The following is a 24,190-nucleotide window of genomic DNA, read 5'->3' as shown; positions in this document are numbered from 1 at the left end:
GAACAGCTGGTATGTATGTATATATATATATATATATAATAGTGATGTATATACATATATAATGTATATAATATAATAATACCTGGTTATTAAGGAAGGCCTCAGCCTGCTTGCTGTCTCTCAGGAACAGCTGATAAGCGTGGGACTGGGCCAGCAGGTCGTGGCGGTTCTCCCACATCTTGTGTAGTTCGTTCCAGCCGGTGTCCAGCGCCTGCAGCCTCTGTCTGAGGAACATGTGCTGAGCGTCCGTCTGGCCCTGTGTGACGGCCTGGCCCATGTCCCTCATCCTCTGGTAGTCCTGCTCGTAGTTGTGGATCTCGTTGTTGATGTTGTGGTGCTGGGCCAGCAGCTTCTGGGCCTCGGCCAGCGTGTTGGGCCGGTCCTCTGAGGCCACGGCCGTCTGCGTGCGGGACAGCCACGACTGGAAGTCGTCCAGCTCCCTCAGGAACTGCTGGAGCTTACTGGCCTCGCCCAGAGACTCCTCACGGTTCTTTAATGTGGTCTGGAGAACACACAACGTTATGTTTACTACCTTATTACTATTATTATAACTGCTGGAGTTTAGAGAGTCCTCACGGTTCTTTAATGTGGTCTGAAAACACACAACGTTATGTTTACTACCTTATTATTATTATTATTATTATAACTACTGGAGTTTAGAGACTCCTCACGGTTCTTTAATGTGGTCTGAAAACACACAACGTTATGTTTACTACCTTATTATTATTATTATTATTATAACTACTGGAGTTTAGAGACTCCTCACGGTTCTTTAATGTGGTCTGGAGAACACACAACGTTATGTTTACATCATTATTACTACCTTATTATTATTATTATTATAACTGTTGGAGTTTACTGGCCTCACTGAGAGAGTCCTCACGGTTCTTTAATGTACTCTGGAGAAAACAAAACTATAGGAATATTACTGGATTATTACAACTAACCAACTAACTATGTTTATCTTATTATCATAACTAATTAAATAACTAATCGGGAACTGGAGTTACGGCTGCTGTAAAGCCCAGCCAATAGGAACACAGAGGGGGCGGGGCTTAAGCAATTACAGCCTGTCCCATTGGCCGTGTAAGACAACCTACCGAGTTTAGGGCCTTTAGCATGCTGGGAACTGGAGTTCTGGTTGTTTAACACTCGCATGACGGCAGTAAGGCTAATTACCACACAGACGGACTACAGATCAAATTGACCATTTTTTCCTGCGATGTCATTGGCCACTCTCTCCCCTCGGGGCTCCACATGCTCTGACACCTTCTCCTCGGGGAGAAGGGTCTTTTCAATCCCACTCACACCTCACATGTTGGCTAGTGCTGCGCTTCATGTGGTTAACAGCCAGAAAGATAATAAGCTATAACTGGGAAAGTGAATGGGACTAAGGTTATACTCTCTATAACATTGGTTCTCAAAGTGGGGTCCGGGGACCCCCAGGGGTCCTTGAGGGAGTTCCAGGGGGTCCCCAGCTAAATGATAGATTAGGCACCAAATGGACCCTTATGGGTCTGTAACTCTGAGAGTGTACAAATGGAACCAAATGGACCCTAACGGGTCCATTTGGTTCCATTTGTACACTCTCAGAGTTAAATTGACATAGATTTTACAATATAAATTGCGGTCCAAGTGATAGAAATGCCATTAAATGGGGGTCCGTAGCCCTAATGCATGTCAATCTGGGGGTCCTTGTAATGAAAGTGGTTGAGAATCACTAATAGAGCCGTAAAAAATCTTCTCTTATGGGGGTCCCTGGTATATCTTCTCAAATGGGGGTCCGTGGGGTAATAAGTGTCAATTTGGGGGTCCTTGACATGAAAAAGTTTGAGAACCACTGCTCTATAATACATAATGATTTGTATATAATACTAACCTTCATCTCCTCCCGCACATCATTGATCTCCTCTAGTCGTCCAGTGATATTTATATAATAATAAGTAATACAGTTATTATAATAGATAGATAGATAGATAGATAGACAGACAGACAGACAGACAGACAGACAGACAGACAGACAGACAGACAGACAGACAGACAGACAGACAGACAGACAGACAGACAGACAGACAGACAGACAGACAGACAGACAGACAGACAGACAGACAGATAGATTCATAGATAGATAGATAGATAGATAGATAGATAGATATGTATATAATAATGACCTTCATCTCCTCCCACACAGCATTGATCTCCTCTAGTCGTCCAGTGATATTTATATAATAATAAGTAATACAGTTATTATAATAGATAGATAGACAGACAGACAGACAGACAGACAGACAGACAGACAGACAGACAGACAGACAGACAGACAGACAGACAGACAGACAGATAGATAGATAGATAGATAGACAGTTAGATAGATAGATAGATAGATAGATAGATAGATAGATAGATAGATAGATAGATAGATAGATTCATAGATAGATAGATAGATAGAGTAATAGATAGATAGATAGATAGATAGATAGATAGATAGATAGATAGATAGATAGATAGATAGATAGATAGATAGATAGATAGATAGATAGATTCATAGATAGAGAGATAGATAGATTCATAGATAGATAGATAGATAGATAGATAGATAGATAGATAGATATGTATATAATAATGACCTTCATCTCCTCCCACACAGCATTGATCTCCTCTAGGCGTCCAGTGATAGTGATATTTATATAATAATAAGTAATAAAGTTATTATAATAGATAGATAGATAGATAGATAGATAGATAGATAGATAGATAGATAGATAGATAGATAGATAGATAGATAGATAGATAGATAGATAGATAGATAGATAGATAGATAGATAGATAGATAGATAGATAGATGTGTATATAATAATGACCTTCATCTCCTCCCACACAGCATTGATCTCCTCTAGTCTTCCAGTGATAGTGATATTTATATAATAATAAGTAATAAAGTTATTATATTAGATAGATAGATTCATAGATAGATAGATAGATAGATAGATAGATAGATAGATAGATATGTATATAATACTGACCTTCATCTCCTCCCACACAGCATTGATCTCCTCTAGGCGTCCAGTGATAGTGATATTTATATAATAATAAGTAATAAAGTTATTATATTAGATAGATAGATAGATAGATAGATAGACAGATAGACAGATAGACAGATAGACAGATAGATAGATAGATAGATTCATAGATAGATTGATAGATTGATAGATAGATAGATAGATAGATAGACAGATAGATAGATAGATAGATAGATAGATAGATAGATAGATAGACAGATAGATAGATAGATAGATAGATAGATAGACAAATAGACAGATAGATAGATATGTATATAATAATGACCTTCATCTCCTCCCACACAGCATTGATCTCCTCTAGTCGTCCAGTGATGGCGGTGGCCTGGTCAGGATGCTCCTCTGCCAGCCTGAGCGCCTCCAGCCTCAGGTCTGACAGCTTGGCCTCGATGGCGGCCAGGTCTCTCTCCATGCCCGTCAGCTTCCTCTGCAGGGCCATGACGCCCGTCAGGTCGTTGCCCAGCTCCTGGGTGGACTCGATCACCTTGGTCTTCTCCCGGATCCACGACTTGGTCTCGTTGCAGTCCAGGTGGTAGTTCTGAACGCCCAGCGCCGAGTTCAGGGACTCCTTCTTCTGGTCCACCAGGGCACGGAACTGGCTCCACCTAGTGGTGGGAGGAGGAGGAGGAGAAGACGGTCAAAGCACCATAAATGAAGCATGGTGTTAGTGCAGCTCTTTATCTGTGGCACCCATGGGTGCAAGGACTGACACGCACAGGGACACTTTATGCACCATTGGGTGCGTGGACATAAGTGCAAATAGACACACACACACACACACACACACACACACACACACACACACACACACACACACACACACACACACACACACACACACACACACACACACACACACACACACACACACACACACACACACACACACACACACACACACACACACACTTAGACAAGTGGTCCCACACACAGTTCCACAACCAGGTTTTCCCATTAGGTCAAATTGTGTTATGTGTGTTTGTGTTACTAACTTGGGAGGTTTCTCTACGGTACAGTAGATAGGTGTTATGTGTGTTTTTGTTACTAACTTGGGAGGTGTCTCTACGGTACAGTAGGTAGGTGTTATGTGTGTTTCTACTTCATTCCTCCTGACCGCCAGAGGCAGTGTTTTCAACACCTGGATATCCATCGCGCGCTCGCGCATAGGTCGAATATTAATACCAACAAAGTCACTCGTGACCTGTGTACGCGCACGTCACCTATATAGGTACGGTGTACACAGCGATCATCCTCTTTCATCTTTTCGCCTCCGGAGCGTAGGTCGATTAACTACTGCGGCTGCGCGTGGAGCCTCGCAACCAACGGTTGGAGCTACGGACTACGGTTTCGTCCTCCAGAGGCTGCGTAGCCTGCTTTATATATTGGATTACCCCGTTCATAGGGGCATCGGAAGGAACCGAAAAGAGGAAAAAAAAAGGAAAGAAAAGAGGAAAGGACGCGTATAGGAGCAGCCCTGCGGCTGTGGCGGCTGCTTGCTAGCACTGGAGCTAACGACACTAGCATCGTGAGCTTTCCCCCTCCACTGTTGTTGTTTGTCCCATGGAGCCATAGCCGTGCATTGGCGACGGTGAGTGTGTGTTTACAGAAATAATCATATGGAGTTAGCATGGGGAGTGACTCTCGCTCCGCTACTGCTGGTCCCTGGACAGAAATACGAATAAAAGAATAGTAAGATTAGCGTTGGGGGTGTTTCGCCCTGCCGCTTTCGAGGCCCAGTGTATTATTATACTGTTAGCAATCAACATTGGGGGTGTCTCTCGCTCCATTGTTGCTGGTCGCTGGACTGGAATAAAAATAAATAAGATAAAATAAAAGAAAGCTGCCGCTTTTGAGGGACGCGGTGCGCGGCCCAGTGTATTATTATACCGTTAGCAATTAGCATTGGGGGTGTCTCTCGCTCCATTGTTGCTGGTCGCTGGACAAGAATAAGGATAAAATAAAAGAAGGCTGGCCGCGGTGCGCGGCCCAGTGTATTATTATTATACTGTTAGCAATTAGCATTGGGGTGTCTCTCGCTCCTTTGTTGCTGGTCGCTGGACAGGAATAGAAATAAAATAAAAGAAAGCTGCCGCTTCTGAGGGACCGCGGTACGCGGCCCAGTGTATTAGTACACCGTCAGTAATTAGCATTGGGGTGTCTCTCGCTCCATTGTTGCTGGTCGCTGGACAGGAATAAAGAAGGCTGCCGCTTCTGAGGGACCGCGGTACGCGGCCCAGTGTATTAGTACACCGTCAGTAATTAGCATTGGGGGTGTCTCTCGCTCCATTGTTGCTGGTCGCTGGACAGGAATAAAAATAAGATAAAAGAAAGCTGCCGCTTCTGAGGGACCGCGGTACGCGGCCCAGTGTATTAGTACACCGTCAGTAATTAGCATTGGGGGTGTCTCTCGCTCCACTGTTGCTGGTCGCTGGACAAAGGAAAAAAAGGAAGGAGGATTAGCGTTGAGGGTGTTTCTCGCCCTGCCGCTTGGATATATACCGCAAGCATTGGGGGTGTGTCTCGCCCCGCTGCTGCTGGTCGCTGGACAACAATAGAAATAAAAGAATAATAAGGATTAGCGTTGGGAGTGTGTTTCGCTCTGCCGCTTCTGAGGGACCGCGGTGCGCGGCCCACTATTATTATTATACCGTTAGCCTCCGCTGCTGCTTGGCGCTGGCAATGTACGCCGTCTGTAACACGTGCTCGGCTGTTCTGGGATCAGAGGATGGCCATGACCTATGCCCACACTGTCTTGGCATTGGGCACCTGAGGCAAGCCTTGACAGAGGACGCTTGCACTAATTGCAGTACCATGTCTTACACTGAGAGGGAAGAGAGGTTGGCTATGGCTGAGGAGGACACCGAGGTGCCTCCCTCAGGAATGCCGGTCTTGAGCCCTGTAGGGGGTAGTTCTAAGCGCCAGCGCCTATGTACTGAGGCCTCAGGCGCCAGGAAGAGACGTAAGGAGGAGGATCCGTTGTCTCGCAAGGTGGACACATTGACCTCTGAGTTTGCTCAAATTAAGGCTCTTCTTCTCAAACTGCAGCCTGTGGCTCCCCGCACTGATGCTGTGGCCCCGGCGTCTCCACTCCAGAGCGGAGATGGGGACTATGACCATGATACTGTCAATGTTGCTGATCAGCATGGGGACGATGTGATGTCTATTGCAGCCTCGGACTCCCAGTTTGCGTCCGGAACGGCAGGGCATGAGGACCTAGAGGAAGAGGGCGGGTCCCCCACCCACTCAGTGGCAGGCTCTCAGGGGTCTGGAGCAGATGCTCATGGGCCTGGGTTCAATGCAGCTAGGGAGGCCATTCAGTTGGCCTTGTCACAGCTTGGGCTGGATGCCCCCCCTGGGGAGGCCCCCCCTCCTAATGCCTTCTTCAGGCACGCTCAGCAGTCCTCTTTCAGTGTGCCACCGTCTGAGGACTTCATCAAGGAGCTTCAGCGATGTTGGTCGGATCCCAGGGCCAAGGCCGGTCTCCACCTGTCACGAGACTGCAGGACCTTGGCGGCCATGGACAAAGCGGGGGAACATGGGTTAGACCACGTGCCGGCTATGGACCCTGCCATTGCATCCTTAATACTGTCCCCAGATGAGGCCCTCAGACCAGATGCTCGTTGTCCACGAGCACAATGCAGGGTCACCGATGACTACCTCACTAGGAGCTACGATATAGCAGCCCGGGCGGCGCGTATCGGAAATTCTCTTTCCCACCTTATACTTGCCCTAGACCAGTCCCTCCGCACGGCGGGGGGTAATGCCCCGTCACAGAGCCTGAGTGAGGCCTCACTCCACGCTTTCGCTTATATGACGAGGGAACTTGGCAGACTGATGTCCACCCTGACTTTGGCCCGGCGCCAGGTGTGGCTCGCCCAGGCCCCATTGTCGGAAGGGTGCAGGAGGACACTCCGCACACTGCCTGTCATTCCGGGCCAGATGTTTGGGCCCGCAGCTCAAGAGGCCTTGGAGCGCAGTGTTCAAGCGAACAAGTCCAGGCGCCAGTTTGCGGACTTACGCCCAGCACCGCCACCTCAGCATAGACGCACGGGCACTCCTTACCCTGCAGCCAGGGGCCAGAGCTCCTCGGGAGCCAGACGTCCCTTTCCGAGGCAGGGCCAACCCCAACAGGGCCCCCAACAGCCTTCATTCCGGCCGCCCACAGGCAGGGCTCCTAGGCGTGGGGCCCCTGCCAGCCGATCCTCTAAACCATTTCAGGACCGGGGGGGTCGGAGGTGACTCTCCCGACCCGGGCCCCAGCCGGTTCACCCCGCAACATCTCAGCCGCTGGGAGGCCTTGACTTCAGACCCTTGGGTGGTGTCAACGCTGTCCAAGGGTTACAGGATTCAATTCAGACGTCGGCCCCCAAGTTTCACAGGGGTACGAATGACGGTGGTCGACGACCCGCTGAGGTCTCAAGCCCTCAGCCGGGAGATTTCAGAGCTCCTAGAGAAGAGGGCCATAGAGTATGTACCTGGTTCAGCTCAGCTAAGAGGGTTCTACTCCATTTATTTCCTTATTCCGAAGAAGGACGGCAGCCTTCGGCCGATCCTCGACCTCAGGCAGTTGAATCAGTACCTGAGGGTTTTTCGTTTCCGAATGCTGCGCACAGTGGATGTTCTCCAGGCTGTGTCAGAAAACGATTGGTTCACAAGCATCGACCTGAAAGATGCTTATTTTCATGTGCCAATAGCACCACACCACAGACATTTTCTCCGCTTTGCTTTCAAAGAGCGGGCTTATCAGTTCCGGGTGCTCCCATTCGGGCTCTCTCTCGCCCCCCGAATCTTCACCAGATGCGTAGCGGCGGCGCTTGCTCCGCTGCAAGCCAGAGGCATGCGGATCCTCCCGTATTTAGACGATTGGCTGGTATGTGCTTCGAACCAAGAGCAGGCACTCAGCGACACGTCCACCCTTCTGGCCCATGCTGCTCAGCTAGGGCTCACGGTGAATCTCGCCAAGAGCTCTCTGGCTCCCAGTCAAACCACTGTGTTCATCGGCATCGCCCTCAACTCAGTTTCAATGCGGGCCTGCCCCTCCCCGCGGAGAGTGGAGGATATTGTGGGCCTTGTTGCTCGTGTACGGGGGAGTACAAGGCTGACATACGGCCTGCTCCTTCGTCTGCTGGGCACATTGATTGCGGCATCCGCAATTGTGCCCCTGGGACTCCTTTCGTTGCGCCCCCTGCAGCTGTTGGTCAACGGCTTAGGCCTCGACCCCAAGAGGCACCAGAAGAGGCTGGTGAGGAACTCCAGCCAGTGCCGTGGGCTGCTAGAACCCTGGAGAAGGAGCGCGAGTCTGTGCCGGGGCGTCGCCATGGGCTCACTACCCTCTCGCCGGGAGATAGTGGTGACGGATGCATCTCTCTCAGGCTGGGGGGCTGTGTGGAATCACAGGACAGTCAGAGGAACCTGGGCCGCCCAGCAGGGACTACATATAAATGCACTGGAGCTCCGCGCAGTGTACTTAGCCCTCAAACATTTCCTTCCAGTCTTGGAAGGGAAACATGTCCTTGTCCGATCAGACAATACGTCAACGGTCTACCATGTGAACCATCAGGGAGGTGTCAGGTCCAGGCAGTCTCTGCAGGAGGCTCAGAGACTTCATCAGTGGGCTTTTCCTCGCCTTGCCAGTCTCAGGGCAGTACATCTGCCAGGTGTTCACAACCAGGCTGCAGATATGCTTTCTCGCCAGAGTCCTCCTCCAGGCGAGTGGAGGTTGGACCCCTCAGTGGTCCAGGAGATCTGGGAGAGGTACGGGAGAGCAGAAGTGGATCTGTTTGCTTCGAGCACATCAACACACTGTCGACTGTGGTTCTCCCTGTCGGATCCAACCAGTCCATTGGGGCAGGACGCATTAGCCTACCCATGGCCCCTAGACTGCCTCTTGTACGCATTCCCTCCAATTCCACTGCTCGGGCTGACACTTCACAGAATCGCCACATGCGGTCACACGGTGCTGCTGGTGGCTCCATACTGGCCGGGGAGGATATGGTTTCCCATGATCCGACGGCTTCTCAACGGAGCACCTTGGCCTCTCCCATCGAGGCCGGATCTCCTGTCGCAAGTAGGGGGCCGCATTTGGCATCACCAGCCAGATCGGCTCCAGCTTCATGTTTGGCCCCTGAGAGGCCGGATTCACTGATGAACTCCTGCGACCAGGCGGTTGTCCATACCTTGCTTAACGCTCGTGCACCCTCCACTAGAGCGCTGTACTCTAACAGATGGAAATTGTTCCGTAGTTGGTGTGAGGGCCAACAGGCGGATCCAGTCATGTGCTCGGTACCAATGCTGCTCCGCTATCTACAGACTTTGCTGGATAAGGGGCTCTCGGCCTCTACAATGAGGGTGTATGTTGCCGCCATCTCGGCTCAGCATGGGCTGGTGGACGGTCGTACTGTGGGATCTCATCCTTTGGTGAGTCGCTATCTGAAGGGGGCTCTGAGATTGCACCCCCCGCATGTCACTCGGGTGCCCTCGTGGGACTTGCCTACGGTCCTAGAAGCACTGTGTTCTCCGCCGTTCGAGCCGCTGGAGCGGGCTGATCTCAGGTGGCTGTCGGTTAAAACCGCCTTCCTCCTCGCCATTACATCTGCCAAGCGAGTGGGAGAACTCCAGGCCCTGTCTGTCGCTAGGGACTGTTTGAGGTGGGCTTCGGATGGGTCGGGGGTTACTATGTGGCCCAACCCCTCCTTTCTTCCTAAAAGGCTGTCAGCCTTCCATATCAACCAGCCTGTCGGATTGACGGCTTATGCCCCACAGCCAGGAACGGAGGGATCGCATCCTGATGGTGGGTTGCTGTGCCCCATCCGGGCCCTGAGGCAGTATGTGGACGTGACTTCTGTGTTTCGGAAGTCGGACGCACTGTTTCTCTGTTATGGAGGGCACAGGAAAGGGTGTGCTCTGTCCAAACAACGACTTTCTCACTGGATTGTTGATGCCATTCTGCAGGCCTACGAACGCAAGGGTTTGCCTGTTCCTCCTGTGAGATGCCATTCGACCAGGAGCGTGTCCACCTCCTGGGCTGCATTGAGGGGTGTCCCACTGGCTGACATATGTGCTGCAGCAGCGTGGGCTTCCTCCTGCACGTTTGCCCGCTTCTATAGGGTGAACGTGGCCGCCCCTCATCCCGTGGCGATGGCGGTGCTGTCGGCCTCTTCAACCTGCAACTGATGGTCAGGTAAGGGCAGGTTCCTCGTGACTATGTTGGTATTAGTCATCCAGGTGTTGAAAACACTGCCTCTGGCGGTCAGGAGGAATGAAGTAGAACGAGAGTTATGCATATAACTAAGGTTCTACGAATTCCGGATGACCGCCAGAGTTGACTGTCACTCGGAATCTCATTCTCGACGAAAAGATTTCAAGAGGATGATCGCTGTGTACACCGTACCTATATAGGTGACGTGCGCGTACACAGGTCACGAGTGACTTTGTTGGTATTAATATTCGACCTATGCGCGAGCGCGCGATGGATATCCAGGTGTTGAAAACACTGCCTCTGGCGGTCATCCGGAATTCGTAGAACCTTAGTTATATGCATAACTCTCGTTTTGTTACTAACTTGGGAGGTGTCTCTACGGTACAGTAGGTAGGTGTTACATGTGTTTGTGTTACTAACTTGGGAGGTGTCTCTACGGTACAGTAGGTAGGTGTTACATGTGTTTGTGTTACTAACTTGGGAGGTGTCTCTACAGTACAGTAGGTAGGTGTTACATGTGTTTGTGTTACTAACTTGGGAGGTGTCTCTACGGTACAGTAGGTAGGTGTTATGTGTGTTTGTGTTACTAACTTGGGAGGTGTCTCTACGGTACAGTAGGTAGGTGTTATGTGTGTTTGTGTTACTAACTTGGGAGGTGTCTCTACGGTACAGTAGGTAGGTGTTATGTGTGTTTGTGTTACTAACTTGGGAGGTGTCTCTACGGTACAGTAGGTAGGTGTTATGTGTGTTTGTGTTACTAACTTGGGAGGTGTCTCTACGGTACAGTAGGTAGGTGTTATGTGTGTTTGTGTTACTAACTTGGGAGGTGTCTCTACGGTACAGTAGGTAGGTGTTACATGTGTTTGTGTTACTAACTTGGGAGGTGTCTCTACGGTACAGTAGGTAGGTGTTACATGTGTTTGTGTTACTAACTTGGGAGGTGTCTCTACGGTACAGTAGGTAGGTGTTATGTGTGTTTGTTACTAACTTGGGAGGTGTCTCTACGGTACAGTAGGTAGGTGTTATGTGTGTTTGTGTTACTAACTAGGGAGGTGTCTCTACGGTACAGTAGGTAGGTGTTACATGTGTTTGTGTTACTAACTTGGGAGGTGTCTCTACGGTACAGTAGGTAGGTGTTATGTGTGTTTGTTACTAACTTGGGAGGTGTCTCTACGGTACAGTAGGTAGGTGTTATGTGTGTTTGTTACTAACTTGGGAGGTGTCTCTACGGTACAGTATGTAGGTGTTATGTGTGTTTGTGTTACTAACTAGGGAGGTGTCTCTACGGTACAGTAGGTAGGTGTTACATGTGTTTGTGTTACTAACTTGGGAGGTGTCTCTACGGTACAGTAGGTAGGTGTTATGTGTGTTTGTTACTAACTTGGGAGGTGTCTCTACGGTACAGTAGGTAGGTGTTACGTGTGTTTGTGTTACTAACTTGGGAGGTGTCTCTACGGTACAGTAGGTAGGTGTTACATGTGTTTGTGTTACTAACTTGGGAGGTGTCTCTACGGTACAGTAGGTAGGTGTTATGTGTGTTTTTGTTACTAACTTGGGAGGTGTCTCTACGGTACAGTAGGTAGGTGTTATGTGTGTTTGTGTTACTAACTTGGGAGGTGTCTCTACGGTACAGTAGGTAGGTGTTATGTGTGTTTGTGTTACTAACTTGGGAGGTGTCTCTACGGTACAGTAGGTAGGTGTATCTCTAGGTACCTGACCATTCGGATAAATCAATTACAGATGCATCTCGATTCCAATACATGATTTATTTCCCCCACACTGTGACACTAATAAACACATATGAAAGGACTGCTGTCAGTCCGCCACGCTTTCCTACTCTCCAATCAGAGCTCACGCTCTCAACAGGGCGGCTCCTGTAAATATGGCTTCTCCATTCATTAGATGTGATTTATGATGTCATGATATCCTAGGATGAAGTCTCACCAGATCTCAATCTCGTCTAGTGAGACTTCCGGTGGGGTCCTATCATCCTAGGATATCATGACATCATAGCAAAGGTAGGAAAACCGTGGTCCAAAATTCCCCTTTAATGTTCCCTGGCTTTGCTTAGCATGCTGCTAGAGCAACATGCAGGGAAACATCTTAAAGAGATTAACGTTTCACTGTTTTCCATGTGTTGCAATAAATGGTTCAATCTACTTGACGTGAGTGTTTCTGAGTAAATGTACTTAGTTACTTTACACCACTGACTTTATGTACAGTATGTACCGGGTACTACAGTACAGAGTATTTGTACTCTGTAGGGTACTTGAGTAAAAGTACTCAGTTACATCATGACGTACCTGTTGTTGAGTTTATCTTGTTGTGTTTTGATGTCCTGTTCTCCAGGATGTCCGTTATGAGTCAGCTGCCGGGCGATCTGGTTCACCACCGCAACGCGCGACGCCTGGCTGTTCATCTCTGGCTCCAGGCTCTCGAACCTGTGGACAAAACACCACACCACACTTAAAATCCTCCCGCAAGCAAGCTGATATACTGTAGGTCTTAATGAAGAGATATCTGAATAACTGTTAAAGCTTTAAAGGAGTAGTTCACCCCCAAAAGATTACGTATTTTCTATATATTACTCACCCCATGGAGACTTGAATTCATGGAAGTTTTTTTGTTTTTGTCTCATTCCTAAGACAATAAATTGATGACCAGCATCGGTTCCGGTAGGAGACACAAAGTACCGGAACCGCTGCCGGTCATCAAGTAAAAAAGTAATTTTGGGGGTGAACTATCCCATTTAAGCTCATGTTAATGCTGTAGGTCATCTGAATAAGTGCTTTAAGCTCCTATTTAAATGTGTGACTGATTAAGCATCTATCTATGCTAATATGACTGATTGTGTACTAAATACATTTACCATGTAGTAGCATTAGATTGACCACTGGGTGGCACTGTGGGTTGTGAGGTGGACATTTAATGTGATGAGTATTAATGTGTGTTGTGTTGTTTTTGTGTTGTTGTTGTGGTTTTGTGTTGTTGTGTTTTTTGTCCCTTGTAATATTATAAAAAGTTAGAATGATGGAAACAACTTTAACCCTTTACATCCTACAACGACATGTATCTCAACACACACATACACACACACACACACACACACACACACACACACACACACACACACACACACACACACACACACACACACACACACACACACACACACACACACACACACACACACACACACACACACACACACACACACACACACACACACACACAAACACACACACACACACACACACACACACACACACACACACACACACACACACACACACACACACCCTTTTTAAAAAACATGTGAAGAAAGTCACAAATAAGATTAAATTCAACCTTAAAAATGTTAAACAAATTAGACCCTTCCAGATGACCCTATCACACACTGTATGATCATGTATGTATGTATATCACACATTGAATACTGTTTCACAAACTGGTCTTGCACAGGCGTGACTACTCTAGAACCCATTGAACAGCTCTACAAACGTGTGCTCAAAGTGTTTGACAGGAAGCCTCACTCGTATCATCATTGTAACATACTCCGGAGGCTCAATTTTTAAAGCTCTGATAACTTTAACATTTTCAAACAGGTTGGGGTCATATACAAGACCCTACACGGTCTGTGTGCCCCCCCCCCCTCAGTGAATTCATTAAAAGGAAGCCCATAGGGGTGTGCCGATATATCGTCCCACGATATATCGCGATACGTTTTCGTGACGATATGTATCGTTTTGGGGGGAAAAAATATCGTTTTGAATTTTTTTTATTTTTTTTTACAATCATTATAATCAGGCATGCAAACAGCCCCGAGGTGAAAAGGGTGACAACATGTTTTTTTTCGGGTCAGGTGTCACACTATTGCCCTATTTGGATTGAAAACGGCTATTGTAGCTGAAAAGCTACAAGTTTGCATGTCTGAATAATGCAAAAACTGAATTATTTGTTTGCATTTGCTTTTTTTCTCCCCCATATATTTTCATAATAAAAAAAAGTGCGTATCGTATCGTATCGAAATCGTAATCGAAGTTGTTAGCCAAATATCGTATCGTATCGTTTGGTGTAATTAGTGTATCGGCACAACCCTACGAGAAAGAGGAACCAGTACCACAGCAACCTCTTGAGGAGATTGTGAAGTGCCGCACCGGCAAACAACATTGGGTCAAAATGTCCTGTCAGTATTGGGTCAAAATGTCCTCTCAGTACAGGGTTGTGTACCATGGAAAGGCCTTCCTCTGCGTATAAGGGATTGTGCTGCATTTACATCTTTTAAATTCAAATTCAATCTGAAAAGATGGTTGCTTGAAAACCAAAGCTGCAGCCATTATCATGATCATGTTTTAGGTTTATTTCTATGCTGTGTTCCATATGTAATGTTATGTAAATGTATTCCACCGTTTGTCTGTCTGTTTTCTGATGTTATGTTGTGTGTGAGGACTGTGGATTAAAACTGGCATCTTTGCTAAATCCGGTGTGTTTACGTCCATTAATATGCATTGTCCAAATAAACAAATACAGTTAAGTACACACACACACACACACACGTTTGTATTACTAAACTTGTGAGGACATCAACACTTTAGGACAGCCATGTTATGAATGCCATTTAAAAATATATATATATTTTGCCATTTTTAACCGTAAGCCTAAAGCCGAAAAACAGCAGATCTACAAGCCCACAGCGCGTCGCGCTGCGACGCGCTGTGGGCTTGTAGATCTGCTGTTTTTCGGGGGATGATACATGGCGCACAACTAAGTACAAATCATGTTTAACTCTAATTCCAATCCCTAAACCTAACCTCTAAATCAGTGGTTTTCAACCTTTTTTGCGTCAAGGACCCCCAAATTGACACACATTAGCCCAGGGACCCCCATTTGAAAAGTTATGCCAGGTACCCCCAATAAGAGACGATTTTTACGGCTCTAGCAGTGATTCTCAACCATTTCAATTTCAAGGACCCCCAGTTTGACATGCATTAGGGCTACAGACCCCCATTTAATGGCATTTCTATCTCTGGGACCCCAATTTTTATTATAAAATCTATGTTAATTTAACTCTGAGAGTGTACAAATGGAACCAAATGGACCCGTTAGGGTCCATTTGGTTCCATTTGTACACTCTCAGAGTTACAGACCCATAAGGGTCCATTTGGTTCCTATCTATCATTTAGCTGGGGACCCCCTGGAACTCCCTCAAGGACCACTGGTGGTCCCCGGACCACTGGTTGAAAACCACTGCTCTAAATGTCTAATCCTGACCTGAAAGTTTTTCTAATGTATCTCTAAACTATAAAACTAACTATAAAACAACCATTTGTCTTCTGAGGACCAGGACAACTGTCCTCACAATGTATGTTTCTTCAAATTCTACTATACTTGATCCTCGCAAGTATAGTAATACAAACACACACACACACACACAGAGACCTGTGCTGGATGACCTCCAGGTCCTCCAGTCTCTCTGGGATGGTCATGCCGGTCAGCCATTGCTCCTGGTCGTTGATCCACCTCTCTGAGGCGTCTGCCTCGCCCAGCATCCTGTAGAGAGAGAGAGCGTCCTGCAGGGCCTGACGTCTGAGAGCACTGATCTCACAGACCTCTCTGTACCGCTCCTCCATGCAGGACACACGACCACACACCTACCACACACACACACACACACAACACACACACACACACACACACACACACACACACACACACACACACACACACACACACACACACACACACACACACACACACACACACACACACACACACACACACACACACACACATTACTACACTGCTCATATATAGATTGGTAGGGGTGCACATAACAGGTAATGTGCGGCACATCAGATGACGTGAGGCGCTTTTGCGTACCAACAGCTGGGACAGGAGTTTCCAAGCTTTTATTTTTTAGCAAAACTAAAAAATCACACCCTGTGTGAAGGAAGCGGTGCCTTTGGGGCGGGGCTTAACTAATTTCAGTTCGTCCCTATTGGTGGTCTGAGGCCACTTACCAAATTTGGACTTGGTGGCATGCTGCAAACTGGACTTACGGCTGTTTAAGGCCAGCCAATAGGAAGACAGAGGGGGCGGGGCTTAATTAATTTCAGTTCGTCCCTATTGGTGGTTTTAGTCCATGTACAAAATTTGTACTCCGTAGCATGCTGCAAACTGGAGTTATAGCTGTTTAACACATTGGCTCCCAGCTTTTTTAATTTTTCCCTACAGTAGGCTGCCAGACTTTTTCAATGAGAAAAAAAAAGCACTTAGGAGCCGAGATACAGAATTTTTAAGTTTTAAGTTACATGGAAGTGTCTGGGAGTCTAAATCTTCAGGAAATCATATCTCATTGGTCTTTGGGTTTAAAAAAAAAAAAAAAAAAAGAACGCAGATCTGCGTCAATGGCAGCCAATGTGTTAAATGCCGTGCTCAAACGGACGGACATACGGACGGACATACGGACGTCAAGTGTGTGTGTGTGTGTGTGTGTGTGTGTGTGTGTGTGTGTGTGTGTGTGTGTGTGTGTATTACCTGGTCTTCAGGTAGTGTAGCAGACTGTTCCATCAGAGCGTCGATAACAGATCTATAACTCTCCACCTCGGCGGCTGCATCTTTATGTTTCCTGACCAGAGCCTGAGTGAATGGACATTATGATTATTATATATATATATATATATATATATATATATATATATATATATATATATATATATATATATATATATATATATGCAGTACATTATGGTTATTACACATAGAGTCAGTTTTACTTTTCATCTTGTGGACAAAAATATGTAACACACACACACACACACACACACACACACACACACACACACACACACACACACACACACACACACACACACACACACACACACACTAGGCAGAGCATGAGTACTATAGTGATTATAGTAACCAGACAGACACAGGTCCAGTGGACCAGCTCAATGTTAAATGAACATTTGTTTCTAAAGTGTATAATAAGTAATGGTGTGAATAATAATGATGTTAACATGCATGGAACATCATCATCAGATCTATATTTATCATTCAACTTGTTGTTCAGACACAAACTGTGTGGATACACAGCTTTGATAACAATGTGTAAGATGTGTTGTCAGGGCCGATGGACAAAAAGGTTATTATATTATATTATTCTATAGTTATTAGTTATAATAACCTGAGTAGAGAACTCATCGTGTCCAGTCTCTAGAGAAGAGACTCTCCTCAGAGCATCCAGAGTCCAGGCATCAACATCATCAGCGTCTGCATGGAACTGCTGAACAGCCAGGTCCTGTTCCAACGCTGCTTTCCTGTAAGAACATAGTTATTATTATTATTATAATAACTGCTGAACAGCCAGGTCCTGTTCCAACGCTGCTTTCCTGTAAGAACATAGTTATTATTATTATTATAATAACTGCTGAACAGCCAGGTCCTGTTCCAACGCTGCTTTCCTGTAAGAACATAGTTATTATTACTATTATAATAACTGCTGAACAGCCAGGTCCTGTTCCAACGCTGCTTTCCTGTAAGAACATAGTTATTATTATTATTATAATAACTGCTGAACAGCCAGGTCCTGTTCCAACGCTGCTTTCCTGTAAGAACATAGTTATTATTATTATTATATTATAATAACTGCTGAACAGCCAGGTCCTGTTCCAACGCTGCTTTCCTGTAAGAACATAGTTATTATCATTATTAATACTAGATGTGAGGGCCCTCATATCTAGGCCTGATCAGCTACATCACAGCTATGTTGCACCAGTGATCCATCTGATATGGCCATATATGGAGATGTGCAGTAGGGTGGGGTCTTAGCGGCCAACGTTAAAATGTTACAATGTTACAATGTTAAAATGTAGTTTTATATTAACTGTACAATATGTAAGTACATTGAGGGCGGGGAAAGAAGCCTAAATATTAGCCAGAGCTCTGATCAACAGTCTGTGGCAAGTTTGGAGGCAAGTGGAGCGATCGTACGTACTTTTACCCCAGACGAACTTTTGGAGGTCATTTCAATTATAGTAGTAATTATTAACACATTGACCGCCAAGCCTGTAGTCCTACGGGCCGTTAAATCCAACCGTTAACCGCCGTACCCGTAGTCCTACGGGGCGGGTGTTTTCCCATGTTAAATCGAACAGGTGCAGATTCCGGATTTTTTTTGCACTCGTTCTCCAAAAAGGAGGGTCGGATCGCGTCGCCGTCTTCGGTGTTTTGTAATGTCGGATCCCGTGTTTGTGTCGAACCAAATGAACGCGGATTTTAAACGGATTTAGCGGGGGCTATGGCGGAATCAAAAAAACAAAAAAGGACAAAAAAAGCTTGGCAATGGTAAGTGCATTTTGAGATTAGACCTTGGCGGTGGATGTGTTAATGAGAGGCCATGGTTCTCAGCAGGAAACCCATGGATTGTGCAGACAGTCCAGGTAGGGAATGAGGCTTTGCCCCCGGTGAAGGAGTTTTAAGTATCTCGGGGTCTTGTTCACAGAGTGTGGCTTTAATGTTGCTCAGGAAGAGGAAAGTCTGGAGCTCTCTGCTGGAACTGTTGCCCCCGCGACCCGACTCCGGATAAGCGGTTGAAGATGGATGGATGGATTAATATTATTAAAACTGCTGAACTTTCCTAAGTATATAGATATGTTATGACATCACCTAGACAGAACTATAAAATCACACCCAGTGTGAAGAGAGTGGTGCCTATTAGGGGTGTGCCGATACACTAATTTCACGAAACGATACGATACGATATTTGGCTCACAACTTCGATACGATTTCGATACGATACGATACGCACTTTTTTTATTATGAAAATATATGGAGGAGAAAAAAAGAAAATGCAAACAAATAATTCTGTTTTTGCATTATTCAGACATGCAAACTTGTAGCTTTTCAGCTACAATAGCCGTTTTGAATCCAAATAGTATGACACCTGACCCGAAAAAAAAACATGTTGTCACTCTTTTCACTTCGGGGCCGTTTGCATGCCTGATTATTATGATTGTAAAAAAAAAAAAAAAAAAAATTTTTTTTTTTTTTTTTTTTTTTTTAAAAACGATATTTTTTTCCCCCAAAACGATACATATCGTCGCGAAAACGTATCGCGATATATCGCGGGACGATATATCGGCACACCCCTAGTGCCTATCATGAGTTCATTTAATTAAGCTATTAGCCTAAGACTGGCCCTCAAGTATTTTTACTCAATTTAGTATCTTTCAAGTGCTTTGACTTGAATGAGTTGCTTTTTACAGACTTTGATGACTTAAGTATTTTTACTCAAAAGTGTGTGTGTGTGTGTGTGTGTGTGTGTGTGTGTGTGTGTGTGTGTGTGTGTGTGTGTGTGTGTGTGTGTGTGTGTGTGTGTGTGTGTGTGTGTGTGTGTGTGTGTGTGTGTGTGTGTGTGTGTGCGTGCGCGCGCGCGCGTGTGTGTTGCACTCCTGTTTGTGTATAATTAGTGTAACTGGTTGCATCTTTGTGTTGCAATCAGCCGCAGCTGTTGAGGTCATGCTCAGGTCGTGCTCATACGGACACCCGGACATAACATAAGGACAGACACACGGACAAAGTCAGTCCTTGGAGTGGCTAGCACCTCAAAAAGTATAAAACTATTAAAAAGAAAACGCTAGTTTGACCATTTCAAATACTGGTCAATCTTAAAATAAAGCATAACCAGAAACAGGCTGAATCTACAGGCGTTTTGTTTTTTGCTCTCTTGTAGATTAAAGGCTTCATTGTTTTTACCTCTCGGCGGCCAGTGCCTCTAGCCCCTCCCACTGGGCCTCCACCTCTGCGATTCGCTCCTGGATCTTGGCGGTGCCGAAGTGGCCGGGCGCCAGCGTTAGGCTCCGCCCCTCGGACACGGTGTGCTTCAGACGCCCCGCCCTCCCGCTCATCTCGTCCTCGAAGGCGCGGTGCTGAGAGAGGAGGCGCAGCGCGCCCGTCAGGTCACGTGCGCGCTCCTCAGAGCGCACGATGCTCTCCTATACAGGGAACAAAACACACGGCGAGGATTTAAACGTTATTGGGTGACGGTCAGCAGACATATTCCATAAACAGGGTTGCCAGATCTGCTTATTATAATTTCCCAGCAAGATTTTATTTGAAAATAGCAGATCTACAAGCTCACAACGCGTGAAAACCAATGAACCAATGAAAAATATTAGCAAAGATCTTGTGACTAAATAACAAAGGTTCTTTAAAGGGACTACACCATGAATTTTAACTTGTCCTTCTTTTTTGTGTGTTTTTGGTCTCCCCTACCTCTCTTCTATCCCAAAAAAAAACAGTTTGAACACTCAGGCTTTCACAGCATATCTGGGGTTTTATGTAAATTAGTCTCAAAACAGACCAAACTGATTTTCACCTCGAAAGTGGCGTCACTAGCGGTACAATCCATCCCGTTTTTCACTTCCAACACTCAGAACCAGGAGATGACATGCATATAAACTGGATCAATAGCGCCCCGTGCCAAACAGGACAATGTGGTATTGCAGGTGAAAGTGCTTTATAAGCCAGAGAGAAGTTAGTTGGAATGAGACCTTTTGAAAAACGTTTGAGGGACATAAACAATGTGATATTAAATATTGTTTTTTAAATCATGGTGTAGATCCTTTAAGTAACATCAGAACACAGACCTTCTCTATAGTAACAAGTCTCATGACATCAAATTACATTTTTTTTTATTCTTCGGGGCTTTTTTTGTTTCCTGACTCCAAAGAACACAGGCCTCAACACAGGCCTCAGAACACAGAGAGAAAAAAACCTGCCATGGCTCACTGGAGTGGATTCTTCAGTTAACACCCTTTAATAGACGTTTGAAGGACCATGATAAAGACTTTTAATGTCATGAAACCTTTAACCTTTAACCTCTAACGGGTCAAGTCCATCAGACAGACCTTCTCTCGGATCCAGGTCTCCTCTTGGCTCATCTCCCAGTAGAACTTCCACAGACGTCTGGACTCCTCCAGCCTGGCCCGGCGCTCTGCAGCCAGCTGGGACAACTCCTGGTAGCAGAACTCCATGTGAGAGACCCTGTCCTCAATGACCTGGGGGTCACACGGCTTATAACCTGGAGACATAATGAATTAAAACTAGTTAAATGAACAGTTATAGATCATTAAAACACCCTGTCCTCAATGACCTGGGGGTCACATGGCTTATAACCTGGAGACACATCATAGTAGATCATTCAAACTATAGTTAAATGAACAGTTATAGATCATTAAAACTACAGTTAAATGAACAGTTATAGATCATTAAAACTATAGTTAAATGAACAGGTATAGATCATTAAAACTACAGTTAAATGAACAGTTATAGATCATTAAAACTACAGTTAAATGAACAGTTATAGATCATTAAAACTATAGTTAAATGAACAGGTATAGATCATTAAAACTACAGTTAAATGAACAGTTATAGATCATTAAAACTACAGTTAAATGAACAGTTATAGATCATTAAAACTATAGTTAAATGAACAGTTATAGATCATTAAAACTACAGTTAAATGAACAGTTATAGATCATTAAAACTATAGTTAAATGAACAGTTATAGATCATTCAAACTATAGTTAAATGAACAGTTATGCAAGGGATAATGTATGGGGAGGTAGTCATTATTGAAATTTAAAGCCTGACAGGGCGATTAACCGGTTAATCGCCCTGTCGGGCTTTACATTTCAATAATGACTGCCTCCCCATGCATTATCCCGCTTATTACACGACTACTTAATAAATACATAAATACATTTACGTAACAACAAAACGAAGTATTTCTTTGCTTACGGCAATGAAAGTATTCCATAAGTATTGTGCTGGGCGGTTTTTGCCTCGGAAAACAAATGACAAAATAGAAAAAAACTCGTCCCAAAACACACTCGCCCCCCTTTCTATATACTGCCGATTTGCCTGTAATACCGGGGGCGAGCGTTTTGGTATTTCCCCCGTAGGCTAGCCACGATAAACAAGGAAGTGCAGAGGATCAAATAGAATCACTTTTCGGTTATTGCATCGTCTATTTCTCACTTCAAATGTTTTCAAAAACATTCTTGAGAGCCACGTTTAGTTGTAAATGACATTGTTTGTTTGTTTACATGGCTGTCATGTTGGATAAAGCATAAAACCAAGCAGCGGAGGTTGATATGAGCAGGTGTTCTGAGTCTCTGATTACACAGTTTCCTGTGTCCAGGTGTTAAAGGTTCTCACCGTCTCCGTTGATGGAACAGCGCTGAGCGTTGGCGTTGACCTGCCTGACCCGGTCGGCCTGGACAGAGATGTTAGCTTCTACCAGAGCATGTTTCTGTAGGAGGTCCTCCACACCCAGGAGATGTTTACCATAGTCCTGAGACAGCAGCAACATCTATACACACACACACACACACACACACACACACACACACACACACACACACACACACACACACACACACACACACAGTGAGAGAGGTTACTTCAGGCTCTCGGGTGGTTCAGTGGTAAAGTCCCTGCCCACCACCACGGAGGTTGAGGGTTCGAATCCACCGCCGTGCATCCGGCACGGCGGTGGTCCCGTGTTCAGGGGAGGGGAGCCGGGCGGGGGGGGGGAGTGTTGAGCGGGAGGAGTAGGACGAAGGCTCTATGTCTATGTGTATGTGTTACAGGGGAATTGGAAATGGAGCGCTTGTTTTCACCCCCCCCCCCCCCCCCCAGGCAATTCTGTAGAACCAACACTAGAGGGCAATGCAAGCCACACTAGACTAGAGCCCCCCACCACACACACACACACACACACACACACACACACACACACACGCATGCACACGCGCAAGCGTGCGCACACATGTGTGTCGTGATGGATAGTAACCCATGAAAAGATCTATTCTCTCCCTATCGTTTACATCTGGGACGGCGCTGAGTCGACTAGCAGAACATCGGCCGGTCGGCGCGGGCCCTCGCCTCCTCGGCCTCAAGCTCTGCTGAGTCGGCGCCTCCATCATGGACAATAACTATTATCACGTGTGCGTGTGTGTGTGTGTGTGTGTGTGTGTGAACGCGTGTTCAGCGTTCCCCCAGCGTAGCTTCCTGGTTGCTATGTGGGGGGGGGGGGACAACAAAAGCCAGGTCCGCCTCGCATCAAAGCTCCGCCTCGCGCCTCCTCCTCGCGAGGAGGAGCACCTCGTGTAATAAACCCTGTCTCGATAAAGCCCTAAAGGCGAGCATACCTTTCCAATTTCCCAACGAATGCCAATTTCCCTGTGACACACAATCCATAACAAAATGACTTTCAAAAAACAAATGAAGAGATACTGTACCTTACAAGTAACTGGTCCAGTATGTAACTGTTATTTGTTTAATTTGACTGGATTGTTGGATTTGATTTTAAAATGTTAGTTTGTCTTTTTGTATTCATTTTTATTTGTATTGTTTATTTTTTATTTGACTGTTATTTGTATTTTTAGTTGTACATTTGTATTGTATTTGTATTGTATTTAGTTGTAAATTTGTATAGTATTTGCTTTGATCAGGAGCCCAGGAAGACTAGAGGCTCATTCATGTGACTCTAATGGGGATCATTTAACCCATTGAGACCTGAAGCCCATTCTACATGTCTCCTAAATCTCAACAGTTTTCTGAAAAACATATGTTTCTATATCAGTGGTGCTCAATCTGTTTCATGTCAAGGACCCCCACAATGATATGTATTTGGCCGCGGACCCCCATCAAAATGTGTTGTTCCAGGGACCCCCCAGAAGCAAAGATTTGAGTTAAAATGTTCGCTTTAAAAATATATATATTCAAACATTTTCACACATTTTCAAGAGTTTTCAAAAATAGCAGATCTACAAGCTCATAGCGCGGCACTCGGTGCCGCGCTATGAGCTTGTATATCTGCTATTTTTGAATAGCCAAAGTGTAA

The 24,190-nt window shown here is 45.8% G+C and overlaps 1 protein-coding gene across 1 annotated transcript in view; it reads right to left on the bottom strand.

The window, feature by feature from the left end:
* LOC311035572 (spectrin beta chain, non-erythrocytic 1-like) overlaps positions 1-24,190 on the bottom strand; it is a 129,947-nt gene that overhangs the window by 41,179 nt on the left and 64,578 nt on the right. Inside the window, exons 14-22 of the mRNA XM_084043846.1 lie at positions 22,501-22,654; positions 21,189-21,361; positions 20,035-20,273; positions 17,465-17,597; positions 16,813-16,914; positions 15,715-15,926; positions 12,579-12,716; positions 3,346-3,682; positions 83-502 (exon numbers count right to left, since the gene is read on the bottom strand). Coding sequence (XP_083899972.1) covers positions 83-502; positions 3,346-3,682; positions 12,579-12,716; positions 15,715-15,926; positions 16,813-16,914; positions 17,465-17,597; positions 20,035-20,273; positions 21,189-21,361; positions 22,501-22,654 — 1,908 coding nt within the window. The remainder of the gene's footprint in view (positions 1-82; positions 503-3,345; positions 3,683-12,578; positions 12,717-15,714; positions 15,927-16,812; positions 16,915-17,464; positions 17,598-20,034; positions 20,274-21,188; positions 21,362-22,500; positions 22,655-24,190) is intronic.

This window comes from Gymnoscopelus microlampas (assembly GCF_963454915.1).
Source record: "Gymnoscopelus microlampas genome assembly, chromosome: 2".
Classification (NCBI taxonomy): Eukaryota; Metazoa; Chordata; class Actinopteri; order Myctophiformes; family Myctophidae; genus Gymnoscopelus; species Gymnoscopelus microlampas.
The sequence above is the reverse complement of the archived record's forward strand: the minus strand, read 5'-3'. Positions and strand labels throughout refer to the sequence as shown.